Raw genomic sequence first — 13098 nt, forward strand, 5'->3', positions numbered from 1 at the left:
GTAATTTTGCAGTAAAACAAACAATTTCTTCATCTTACATTGTAAATACACTGCATTTTTCAGGACAGTTGAATAATAGAACATCCGTCACGCACAATAACATAATGAATACTAAATAAAGATGTAAAAAAAAAAAGGGGGGAAATAGTGTTTGTTCTTCTGCAAAAATAACATGAAATTGCATGTGCATTACTTAAAACAACTTGCACAGTACTTACATTTACATAACAGTCTAGTAAGTTCCTTTTTCCTGTAAAAACTTCACTAAGGACCCCTTTATTCTAGTTTGCCTACTTTTCAGGAGCTATAATCACATGTAACTTCAAATAAAATGCATTGAAATTCGTCTGATTACAGTGGGATTACGCCCTTAGTTGCTGGCTGTATTATAAAGTGAGACTAATTTTTACAATGGAAGAGTCACCTTCTCCATGACATTACATCATAGTTTTCCCAAATGTACCTTTGCATTACTTACTGTACCTTATTTATTTTCTTTTTATTGTTTAATTATATTTATATCTTTACTAAGTCCCGTTCCTGTTTTTTATTACATTTTTTCTCTTTCACTCTTAAAAAAGAGAGAAAAGGTGTTTGAATAAATACTTATAATTAAAATAAAATTTAAATAAAAACTACTGGAAAAATGTGAGGCCACGATGACTCCAGTCCACATTGTAAAGTCAGGTGGAGAGCTAAGTGTCTGTGTTTGGGACAGTTGCCAGATTGGCACCCTGTGGTTCTGGATTAGAAGCTCTGTCTTGGTCTAAGCTGAACATATTGTGACTGGTAATTACTTGTATATCAACTCTATTGCCCTTCAGTAGCTTCACTTCACCACATGAAGCTTATTTTTTATGTGCATATAATCAGACTTTAATACAGTTTTCTTTGCAGTCTAAATAAATGTTAATAGATTTATTAGTGCTCCAATGGGTATTTAGTAGATTTAGCCCCTCCCCCGTGACATGGTTTATCTTCATCACTCATATCCTCTGGGTCATTGTGTTTCTTCTCTGGCCACACAGGCTATTTATATTACTAACGTGTTTGTTTCTCCTCAGAATGAATTAGCAGAGAAGCAGTCATCTTAGTTTTATTTCTCCATTCGCCCACCTCATTCATCCTGCCTTTATTAATTCAAACCAATCTATTTGTTTTCTAACAGCTCCAAACCTCGCCTTGTTTAATTACCTTGTGTCACTCATACTCTAGTAGTTTTTCTGTGTGTGCTATAGTCAGTACAAAATACAAACCTTTAAAGACTAACAATTCCTCTTCTATAGTTCCTTAAACAAAAAGGCCACTATAAACACGTATCCCACTATATGTAACAGCCACATCACCTTTAATATAAATGAGTACAAAAACAGTAAGACAGCCTCATGTGGAAGGAAAATCATAGCTGCAACAACTATGCCTCGTACTTAAGCGATGGGATTAGCCCCAGGAATCCCAGTAAGCCTTTAACAGCCCCTATCAGACCCTTTAAACTCTGCACCCGCCCCCTGTTTCCTTCACTGGTTGAACCACAGGACTGTGTGTCTCGGCTCTGAAAGGACTGATGGTGATCAGACTTTTTGTTCACCTCCTCATATTAGATCTCAGACCTCTTACGGCTCCTAAAACCCATCACGAACTATAGCACGTCTCTGATCTAGTTTATTTAAGTGTGCAATACGAAATGTGTCTGGTGTACACAGTCTCTGCAACTTTTGTAGTGATTTTATGGCACACAGCTCTACCACAAATGCAGTCCATTGCCCTTTGAGATCAGTGGAGCTTTTTGAAGCTATAGACTGACATGTTTTCATTAGGAATGGGTGGAGGCTCAAACAAAGCTAAAACAGAGTCTACAATTCAACATGAATCTAAAAGAATGATAATAATGATAATACTGCTCTGTATTGGTGGGAGTTAGCCAAAAATGTTCACCATAACAGCTTTGTAGGTGATAGGAAGCCTAATGTTTGTGTCAGGACAGCTTAGATTTGCTCCTAAATGCTCCAAAAATAAATGAACGCAGTCATAACTTCAATCTTACGCACCTGCAAAAATACTGTAGATGGTTTGTAATAAATTGGGGTTGATGATGGCAGCACAGGCTGACAACAATATAAACTTAGATATCTTTTGTGTACATTGCTAATGCTGACATACTCTCGTGTTGGCAACTGTTAGTCTTCAAAAATCATCCATGTTTCAGCTCGTTTCAGACTGGGGGAAGCAGCAAATCAAAGGAAAGCTGGCTTAAAATGAGAGGAAGTGCCTATTTTGAGTAGAGTTAATAGTATAGAGGTGGAAAAAAGCATAATATATCATAATGAATTAAAAGTAGACGTTGTTTTTTCTTGGTCTCAACCCCACGTGGCAAAGAACATGAAAAACTTGTGTATCCTGTTTTTTTCCCCCCTCATCTGTTCTCTCATCTCGTTATCCAAAAAAACCTGTTGAACAGTCTTTGTTTTGGTGACTTTCCCTCAAACTGTGTGTATAAAAATGTGTAATTCATACATACGAAGTAGATGCAGTCTGTTGTCTCAAAGTTAATGTGATGTCTGTGACTGGTTTCATTTTAGAGCCCTCATATGGTGACTTCTGATGACCTGGAATCAACACGAGGCTGAACCATGGTCATTCTGCAACAGGTGGGTCCTGTACCAAATGGTTCTGAATGTCTTCCAACCTCTTTGTCCTGTCCGTGTATTAAAAGTAAGTTCTTAAGTTCGTTTCTGTACAAACGTTCTGTGGGAATTATGGATGGACATTAATGTAAAAAGTCAGGTAATATTTTTTCCTTTGCTGATATTTATTATTTTTAAACTTAGGTGGAGTTTCTGTTGGTGTCCATGTTGTAATGGGACCTGGTTAGACATTGACATCAGCAGTTTATTTGTTGTAGCAGAGAGGCACAGATTTTACTTTGAAGGAAATGAGTCTCAGTTTCTGGTTTGCATCATACTTTTTGCAGTTTCCCTACCTCTCTGCGAGTATTTGGAGAGTATTTGCACCCAAGTTGATAACAAAAAATATATTGGAGAACAAAGCAATTACAAGGAACTTTTCAATGCATTACTCGCCAAAAGATTTTTACGTAGCGACCAGTGGACCAGTGTTTTTGCCAGTGGAGAAATTTTTTTTTGCATGGATCCATAAGTCAAAAGTTTGGGTTACTATCTCAAAATTTTGAGAAAATAATTTGAAATTTCCATCCATCCATCCATCCATCTTCATCCGCTTATCCGAGGTCGGGTCGCGGGGGTAGCAGCCTAAGCAAAGAGGTCCAGACCTCCCTCTCCCCAGCCACCTCCTCCAGCTTGTCCGGGGGAATACCAAGGCGTTCCCAGGCCAGCCGAGAGATATAATCTCTCCAGCGTGTCCTGGGTCTGCCCCGGGGCCTCCTCCCGGTGGGACATGCCTGGAACACCTCGCCCAGGAGGCGCCCAGGGGGCATCCTTGCCAGATGCCCGAACCACCTCAGCTGGCTCCTTTCGATGTGGAGCAGCAGCTGCTCTACTCTAAGCCCCTCCCGGATGGCCGAACTTCTCACCCTATCTCTAAGGGAGAGGCCAGCCACCCTTCGGAGGAAGCTCATTTCCGCCGCTTGTATCCGCGATCTCGTTCTTTCGGTCACTACCCACAGCTCGTGGCCATAGGTGAGGGTAGGGACGTAGATCGACCGGTAAATTGAGAGCTTCGCTTTTACACTCAGCTCCCTCTTCACCACGACTGACCGGTGCAGCGTCCGCATTACTGCAGCCGCAGCCCCAATCCGTCTGTCGATCTCCAGCTCCCTTCTCCCATCACTCGCGAACAAGACCCCGAGATACTTGAACTCCTCCACTTGGGGCAGGAACTCATCCCCGACCCGGAGTGGGCACTCCACCCTTTTCCGGCTGAGAACCATGGCCTCAGATTTGGAGGTGCTGATCCTCATTCCCGCTGCGTTACACTCGGCTGCGAACCGCTCCAGTGCGAGCTGGAGGCCCTCACCCGATGAAGCCAACAGAACCACATCATCCGCAAAAATCAGAGATGAGATTCTGAGGCCACCAAAGCGAAAGCCCTCCGCCACTTGGCTGCGCCTAGAAATCCTGTCCATAAAAATTATGAACAGAACCGGAGACAAAGGGCAGCCTTGGCGGAGCCCATCACCCACCGGGAACGAGTCCGACTTATTGCCGGCAATGCGAACCAAGCTCTTGCAACGGTTGTATAGGGATTGAATGGCCCGTAGCAATGGGCCAGACACCCCATACTCGCGCAACACCTCCCACAGGACGCCCCGAGGGACACGGTCGAATGCCTTCTCCAGGTCCACAAAACACATGTAGACTGGTTGGGCAAACTCCCATGCACCCTCAAGTATCCTCGAGAGGACAAAGTTTTCAGAAGACCCCCATGAAAAGAATATCGAGGGAACAGTTCACCCTGCCCGGGATAGGGTTACCGGGGCCCCGCCCTGGAGCCAGGCCCGGGGAGGGTGCCCGAGGGCGAGCGTCTGGTGGCCGGGCCTTAGTCCATGGGGCCCGGCCGGGCACAGCCCGAAGAGGAGACATGGGCCCATCCTCCCGCAGGCCCACCACCCGCAGGAGGCGCCATAGGGGTCGGGTGCATTGTGAGCCGGGTGGCGGCCAGGAGCGGAGGCCCTGGCGGACCGACCCCCGGCTGCCAAGACTGGCAATAGGGACATGGAATGTCACCTCTCTGGTGGGGAAGGAGCCTGAGTTGGTGCGTGAGGTTGAGAGGTACCGGCTAGATATAGTTGGGCTCACCTCTACGCATTGTCTGGGCTCTGGAACCAGTCTCCTGGAGAGGGGCTGGACTCTGTCTCAGTCTGGAGTTGCCCCTGGTGAGAGGCGGCGGGCTGGGGTGGGTATTCTTATATCCCCTCGGCTTGCTGCCGGTACGTTGGGGTTTTTCCCGGTGGACGAGAGGGTTTGTTCCCTGCGCCTTAGGGTCGGGGAACGGGTCCTGACTGTCATCTGCGCTTATGCGCCGAGTGGCAGTTCGGAGTACCCAGCCTTCTTAGAGTCCCTGGGGGGGGTGCTGGAAGGTGCTCCACCTGGAGACTCTGTTGTCCTGCTGGGAGACTTCAATGCTCACGTGGGTAACGACAGCGAGACCTGGAGGGGCGTGATTGGGAGGAACGGCCTCCCTGATCTGAACCCGAGCGGTGCTTTGTTATTGGACTTCTGTGCTAATCACAGTTTGGCCATAACGAACACCCTGTTCGAACATAAGAGTGTCCATAAGTGCACGTGGCACCAGGATGCTCTAGGCCGTAGGTCGATGATCGATTTTGTAATCGTATCACCAGACCTGCGACCATATGTTCTGGACACTCGGGTAAAGAGAGGGGCTGAGCTGTCAACTGATCACCACCTGGTGGTGAGTTGGATCAGGTGGCGGGGGAGGACGCTGGACAGACCTGGTGCACCTAAACGCGTAGTGAGGGTGTGCTGGGAACGTCTAGCAGAGGCCCCAGTCCGCGAGATCTTCAACGCACACCTCCGGCAGAGCTTCAACAGCATTCCGAGGGAGACTGGGGACATTGAGTCCGAATGGACCATGTTCAGCGTCTCCATTGCCGAAGCTGCTGCATTGAGCTGCGGCCGCAAGGTGGTTGGTGCCTGCCGTGGTGGTAATCCCCGAACCAAATGGTGGACACCAGAGGTGAAGGGAGCCACCAGGCTGAAGAAGGAGGCCTATCGGGCTTGGTTAGCCTGTGGGACTCCGGAGGCAGCCGACAGGTATCGACAGGCCAAGCGGAATGCGGCTCGGGCAGTGGCTGAAGCAAAAACTCGGGTGTGGGAGGAGTTCGGAGAGGCCATGGAAAAAGACTTTCGGACTGCCTCGAAGAGATTCTGGCAAACCGTCAGGCGTCTCAGGAGGGGAAAGCGGTGCTCTACCTGCACTGTGTATAGTGCTGGCGGAGCGCTGTTGACGTCGACTGAGAAAATTGTCGGGCGGTGGAAGGAATACTTCGAGGACCTCCTTAATCCCACTGACACGTCTTCCGGGGAGGAAGCAGAGTCTGGGGATGAGGGGTGTGACCCACCGATTTCCGGGGGCGAGGTCACAGAGGCAGTTAAACAACTCCTTGGTGGCAGAGCCCCTGGTGTCGATGAGGTCCGCCCCGAGTTCCTGAAGGCTCTGGACGTTGTAGGGCTGTCTTGGTTGACACGTCTCTGCAATGTTGCGTGGAGATCAGGGGCAGTACCTGTGGACTGGCAGACCGGGGTGGTGGTCCCCATCTTCAAGAAGGGGGACCGGAGGGTGTGTTCCAACTACAGGGGGATCACACTCCTCAGCCTCCCCGGGAAAGTCTATGCCAGGGTGCTGGAGAGGAGGGTTCGTCCGCTAGTCGAACCTCGGATACAGGAGGAACAATGCGGTTTTCGTCCTGGTCGCGGAACACGGATGACAGAATTTGAAATTTCAAGTTATTTCATATCAGATGCTTTAATTGTCTGAGGTCTAAGTCTTCTTAGATGCTGACTCTACCATAATATTATTTTTTAGAGAAAGGCTAAACAGACTAGTGTTTTTAATTCTTTTTGTTTGTCATTGATTTTATTTTTTGTCTAATCGCAGAGACTCAGGAGAAGTTATTTTTGCTGAGGGTTAGGGTGATCACGCTTCAGTGCATTTGTATTATGATGGTTTCTTTTGATTTTCCACTGAGGTACAGAGCTTTCCCTAATGACTTAAGCCTCTGCCATAACCACAAACTTGATACACAGTATTCTGTGTTTGATTATTTAAGAAGGGAAAATTAAACTCAATTTTGTAAGGGCTCAGAAGTCAGTAGGTGAATATCTGAGCACGGCAGCACTTTTTTACTGTCTGTCTGAAGGATCATTTGGGATTTATTGAAGGAGGGCGGAAGGTTACTGAACTCGTTCATTTTCTTCTTCCATATTATTATTATGAGAGGCCATAATCGTTACATCAACCTTGCCAGTGCCTCTGTTCATAAAAGATCGGCTTAAAATCCAGATTGTGGCTCTACTACTTTAACACAAAAAGCATAGTTTAGGTCTCTTTAGCATCAACTCATGCAAGTAGGTCAGTTTAACCTGACATTTTAGTGTCTTATGGGAATGTTTGTTTGTTATGGTGGGCCAGCCAGCAGGTTTAATGATTTTAAATTAAATTAAAATGTAAAAAGAAACAACCGAAAATCAAATTGTGAGCAAGAATGATTTATTCAGCATGAGCTCCACAGTCCTGACACACTAAATATAGAAAAAGCTGGGCAGTTACCTCATATCAGGCCATCAATAGTTTCCCTTTCAATAACTAGATGCCAGTGCCTTTCTCCCCCGAGAGTCCTGCAGGGCACGACTCAGACACTCCTGCACCGTTTCAATCTCAGCTCAGAGCCACGGCTATGAATCTCATTCGAGTGGGAGACATCTGGATGTTGTTAAATGGAAGCAAAAATAGCATCTTTAAGGTCACAGTCTAGACTGTGGGGATGAACGCTGAGCATCGTGCTGCAGTGTTATGATGAGGTTTATACCAGCTCCCCTTCTGATTTACATCTAAATGACACCTCGTGTTTGTCATTCATTGGCAAAACACAAAATGACCTCTGTGCTGACACGTCTAAGATGATAAATGCACTTTTTTAGGGTCGGCTGTGTTCATCTCCAGGGGGCTTGCTTTTCATAGTATGTCTAATGGCACAGTCAGTGCCATGATTGGTTGACTGTTTTGTAGATTTTTAATACCTCCTGTAGCAACCTGCTCAGTCATGGTTTTTGCTAAGTGTTGGTTCCACCTCAGGAAAATTAAGCCTTATTTGTTGTTACGTAGGGTTACCTAAGTCTCAGTGTTACATCATGGCCTTCCTGGTGGATGTGGTCAAGTTTAAATCCTTTTTTCAGGCTAAATCCTCAAAAATGTAACTAGTTGGCAGCTGAAAAACTGGGTAACTGGGTGTGTGGTGCAACTGATATTTCCTGGTTATCCAACATGTATATTCAAATAGTTGAATGCAGACAAGGAGACCATAACAAATGTCACGTACAGCTAAGGCACATGCAGCTCATCAGGTTTTGCAGCTGTTACCGGGAAAACCTGATGTTTTCTGCTCAAATTTCAAAATAACATCTAGGAATAAAAAGAGTTAAAGTATAAGTATGAGATAAGAAATTATATGATTACAAACAGTTGACATCTTTGGTTACAGATTTTTTTTAACAAGTGCTCTGAACTTCCCCAGGAAGATAAAAAAAATCATTCAGCTTCAGTTTACTCTGATATTATGATGTTATTCTATTACTTCCTGCAGTCTTTAACTAAAGTTTTGTAATCCAGGGGGACTATGTGTGGCTGGATCTTAAAACGGGCCGGGAGTTTGACGTCCCCGTGGGAGCCGTGGTCAAACTGTGCGACTCTGGACAGATCCAGGTTCTGGATGATGAAGGCCGGGTAAGTTTGCAGAAAAGCAGGAAGGACCTGAAAGCAGTACTCCAAGGTAGACTACATAAACAAGAGAAACTAGAATTTAGGTTTTTCAAATATGAAAACAAGGGAGACTGCGTAGATACTGTGATAAGGACTGAAAGTGGACTGACGCTATATACACACACAGAGCGAGGACTTGATGACAGGATACGACAAAAACCAGAGAACACAAGTAATAAGAACTAAAGGCCAAAAACAGAGGAAAAAAATCTGAAATTTATAAACTAAGAGCTCTAAACGCACAAGCTTAGATTCTAAATAAATCAAGAATAGTTAACAATAGACCTGAATTCAGAGTCCAAAACTCAGACTGTGTTTTGCTGTTGCACACTTGTATTGTATTAGACCATTAAACCTAATCTGCGTCCAATAATTTGTAATGCTTTTCATGATCATGGGTTTTAAATGGTTTGAACTTTTTTGAGTATTTGCTTCATTCTTAGTTCACTTATTACTTTCGTTTTTCTTCATGTGTTCCCTTAGTATTTTGAGCCCTTGTTTCTTAGTTCGAGCTTCTGTTTGTATTAGAGTTTGATCCATCAGTTTCTCGCTTCATGTTCAGTGTTTCTATTTAGTTTGTTTTACTTAGTCTCCCATGCATTGTCTCTAGTTTCTGTCATTTAACTTAATTGTGTTCAGTTGTGTTTAGTTCCCCTCCTGTTTCCACTTACCTCCTTGTGTCATGTGTATTTTTAGCCTCAGTTTGCCTGTGTTCTTTGTTACGTTGTACTGTGTTCTGATCTCTTGTTTCTAGTGTGTTCCCGATATGGTTTCCTTTGGCTTTTGAACTTTGTTTTGTCTTTTTTTAAGGTTTTTTTTTTTGTTTTGTTTTGTTTTTTCATTCCCCGTCTAAACATCACTGTACCCTGAATCTGTTTAGACGACAGGTAGCATACAGATATTTTTGTCCTTTTAAAATGACACAAAACTGCCAATTAATTGTTTCCATCAAAGAAGGATGAGTCAGTGTGACTTCATGTGGCTTTTGAGGCCTTTGTTCCTCTAATCTGCTTCCTCATTCCTCACCAATGCAGGAGCACTGGATTTCCCCTCAAAATGCCACCAACATCAAACCCATGCACCCAACCTCCATACATGGGGTGGAGGACATGATCCGTCTGGGTGACCTCAATGAAGCTGGCATCCTCCGTAACCTGCTAATCCGCTATAATGAATGCGTCATCTACGTAAGTTTCCCTTTGTGGCACCAACGCAGCTGCATTTACGATCGCCTGAGGTGCAATTAGTTTCTGTAACTTCCAGGCCTTTTACTCGCGTGTTCAGCAAAGCAGTAACCACTGGCTTTGGCCCAGTTAAGGTCTTATTCAGGTTAATCTGTTTACTTGTATCTTAAGCGCCCAGCAACAGCAGCATTTACTTGTTGCTATAAATAAAACAGAACGTCCCTTCCTTGCTGTTTGACCGGAGGTTCACCGATAGAAACAGGCATTTGTACTTGTAAAACACCCAATCTTAGAAATGCTAGTAAGTCAAAGTTAAGACCACTAAATAGGAATAATAGAGACATTATTTTTATAATCATCTCATATATTTTGGAGAGCATAAAATTTTGTTTTATACCCTGTCAGTAGTGTTTGATTCACATATTTTGTCCCTGAGTTTTTGATCTATCTCATGTTTAAAACATCGACTTTCGTCTGTCTTTGGGTGTCTGCAGACGTATACAGGCTCAATACTGGTAGCAGTCAACCCTTACCAGCTGCTGCCCATCTATACTCCAGACCAGATCCGCCTCTACACCAATAAGAAGATCGGCGAGATGCCGCCGCACATATTCGCCATCGCAGACAACTGTTACTTCAACATGCAGCGGAACAACAAGGACCAGTGCTGCATCATCAGGTTTGTGCTTGATCATTTCATAAGAACTCAAAGTGATGGACGTGCGCCATTTCTAAACAGGAAAAACTCTGCAGTTAATCTGCAAGCCTCTGTTGGTTAAAAAGGCTGGTCATAGTTAGTATCCTTTGTGTGCTGCTGCTGTTTGAATAGTTTATTTGTAATGAAATCATCATGTTTATTGCATGACTGTGTCACTGTTTTCTTTATGAGGCAGCGGTGAGTCTGGAGCTGGGAAGACTGAGAGCACAAAGCTGATTCTGCAGTTCCTTGCTGCCATCAGTGGGCAGCACTCCTGGATAGAGCAGCAAGTCCTAGAAGCCACGCCTATCCTCGAAGGTAAGCATTAAACTCCAAAAAAGATCACCTTCAGTCCACGAATGGACAGTGAACATGGAAGAAAGTGTCATGGGTCACCTTCATCGTCTGGTTTGTCAATTTCTTCAGCTTTCGGCAATGCCAAGACAATTCGAAATGACAACTCCAGTCGCTTTGGGAAGTACATAGATATCCACTTCAACAAGCGAGGGGCCATTGAAGGAGCCAAAATAGAGCAGTACCTGCTGGAGAAGTCCCGCGTGTGTCGACAGGTGAGAAACCAGATCCAGATTAAATATGTTAAATCTTTCACAACTCCAACCACAATTAGTCAACATTTGTAGACAGATGGATGGTAAGCAATGATCTAGACCTGAGAATGCAGTTTGGGATGGGGCTGAGTGAAGATTGATGGCTGCTCCTGGGTAGAGGTTATCTGACAGCGAGTCTAGCAGTTGTGATCCTGCTTCTAAACCTTAGATAAATACAGTTTAATATTTTTTTACAAAATCAAAAGTCTGACATCAATGACAGACATACAGTCTCAAGTTTATATGATGACTGTTTTTACTACTAAAATAAATGACACATTAGCCAAATAATAAACAAATAGAGAAGATATTGTGCACATATTTGCAATAAATATTGAAGAATTAAATTATTAATTTAACTAAAACTGCAAGACGTTGGATGGTGATTTTGTTTGTTTGGGTTTGTGATTATTTTCAATTTATTTAAATTCAGTTTTATTAATATAGCTCCAAAGCACAGCAACCGTTGCCTAAGTTGTTGTAAGGTAGTAAGATAAAGACCCTACGATAGTAGAAAGAAAACACAAACAATCAGACAATCAGAAAAACTCCCTTTTAACAGGAGGGAGTCTCACCTGTCTTAATGTTTTACTAGTTTGTCATTTATTATTTGTTTATACAGCAGCTGCCTTCACTTTGGTGCTCACAGGAGTTGTTATATTTAATGGTAAATGGCCTGTATTTGTATAGCGCTTTTACTAGTCCTGCCTAGGGACCCCAAAGCGCTTTACACACCCAATCATCCACCCATTCACACACACATTCACACACTGGTGGAGGCAAGCTACAATCAAACTCTTCACAGCTGAATCAAAGTGTGTAATTAGTCATTTATTTATCATTAATTAAACAGGGGCAGATGAACTATTCAGTCTCCCTGCATATGTGGACATATTACATACAAAAAAAATAAATACTGGTCCAAGATTAATAATATATACTCTTTATGATACGTAAACAGTATCACGTAGATGCTGCTTACATGTGCATAGCATATTGTGTGTCGGACATACAGGGTTTGCTTCTTTCTTGCTCCTGCAGGCTCCAGATGAGAGAAACTACCATATTTTCTACTGCATGTTGAAGGGCATGGCTCCTGAAATGAAGTCAAAGCTGGGCCTGGGCCTTGCCACAGACTACTCCTACCTCACTATGGTGAGTCTCGCCAGTTAATTACTCATTTTTAGTGATAAAAATGAGTAATTAAGAAATCGATGTACCCATCATACAGCTGAGTTTAGCACTTTGAACATCACTGTGTTGTTTGTTTATAACAGGGTGGACTACTGCAGTGCTCTGCTATCTGCTCTATTAAAAATGTTTTTAATTAACCTCAATATATTTCAAACCTCTACAGTCTGAGTGTTTACTGGGCCTGGAAGGAGAGAACACACTGGTGCCTTTCAGCTTACATGTTGCTTTTAAAATCACTCTCTTGTCTTTAAAGCTCTTTATGTTCTTGCTCCAGTATGTAGTGCACCCTCTCCGGTCCTCCACAACCAAAGGATTAACAAAGTGTTATTTTAGTAAAAGAAAAAATTACCAATCATAATAAAGTATGTCTCAATTAATGCATGAGGTTACAATAAAAACAGTGAGTGGAAAAAGACTGTGCCCTTGTGTCCTGATGGTAAAATGAAGCTAAAGTACAGAAACATAAATGGTGCAGTAAATGTTGTGCACAAAGCTTCAGGGATCATAAGTAATATAATAATAATGTAAAGTTAATTTACCGTTTCCGATAAAGAGCAGCACGTAGCTGCTTCCCAGAGCATTTCACTCGGAGCTGTCAGGTGAAACCCATTAAGCCACATTGCAGTTACCTGGAGCCGCTGGCCTGGTTCTGCTCATAAACAGCAGACCTGAAGTTGGATTTCTTTTATATCACAGGGTAGCTGCACAAAGTGTGACGGTCGTAACGACCTGAGTGATTATTCCAGCATCCTGTCAGCCATGAAGGTTCTCATGTTCACCGAGACAGAAACCTGGGAGATTTCCAAGCTTCTGGCTGCCATCCTGCATATGGGAAACCTGCGATTCGAGGGTGCGTGAATACACAAATCTGAAGCATCAATCAGAAAATTTGCAAACTTTACAAACCTGTGAAGAAAACGATGTTCTGTCTTGCTTC

General features: G+C 43.8%; 1 protein-coding gene across 2 annotated transcripts in view; it reads left to right on the forward strand.

Moving 5' to 3' along the window:
- The first annotated feature begins 2589 nt into the window (after positions 1 to 2589).
- Positions 2590 to 13098, forward strand: part of myo7ab (myosin VIIAb) — a 49938-nt gene continuing 39429 nt past the window's right edge. For both annotated transcript variants that reach the window (XM_026182793.1, XM_026182794.1), the window contains exons 1-8: positions 2590 to 2648; positions 8329 to 8442; positions 9513 to 9665; positions 10157 to 10341; positions 10556 to 10677; positions 10786 to 10928; positions 12009 to 12122; positions 12858 to 13011. In XM_026182793.1, coding sequence (XP_026038578.1) covers positions 2631 to 2648; positions 8329 to 8442; positions 9513 to 9665; positions 10157 to 10341; positions 10556 to 10677; positions 10786 to 10928; positions 12009 to 12122; positions 12858 to 13011 — 1003 coding nt within the window. In that variant the 5' untranslated portion in view covers positions 2590 to 2630. The remainder of the gene's footprint in view (positions 2649 to 8328; positions 8443 to 9512; positions 9666 to 10156; positions 10342 to 10555; positions 10678 to 10785; positions 10929 to 12008; positions 12123 to 12857; positions 13012 to 13098) is intronic.

The sequence above is a fragment of the Astatotilapia calliptera genome, chromosome 10, assembly GCF_900246225.1.
Source record: "Astatotilapia calliptera chromosome 10, fAstCal1.2, whole genome shotgun sequence".
NCBI classification, from domain to species: Eukaryota; Metazoa; Chordata; class Actinopteri; order Cichliformes; family Cichlidae; genus Astatotilapia; species Astatotilapia calliptera.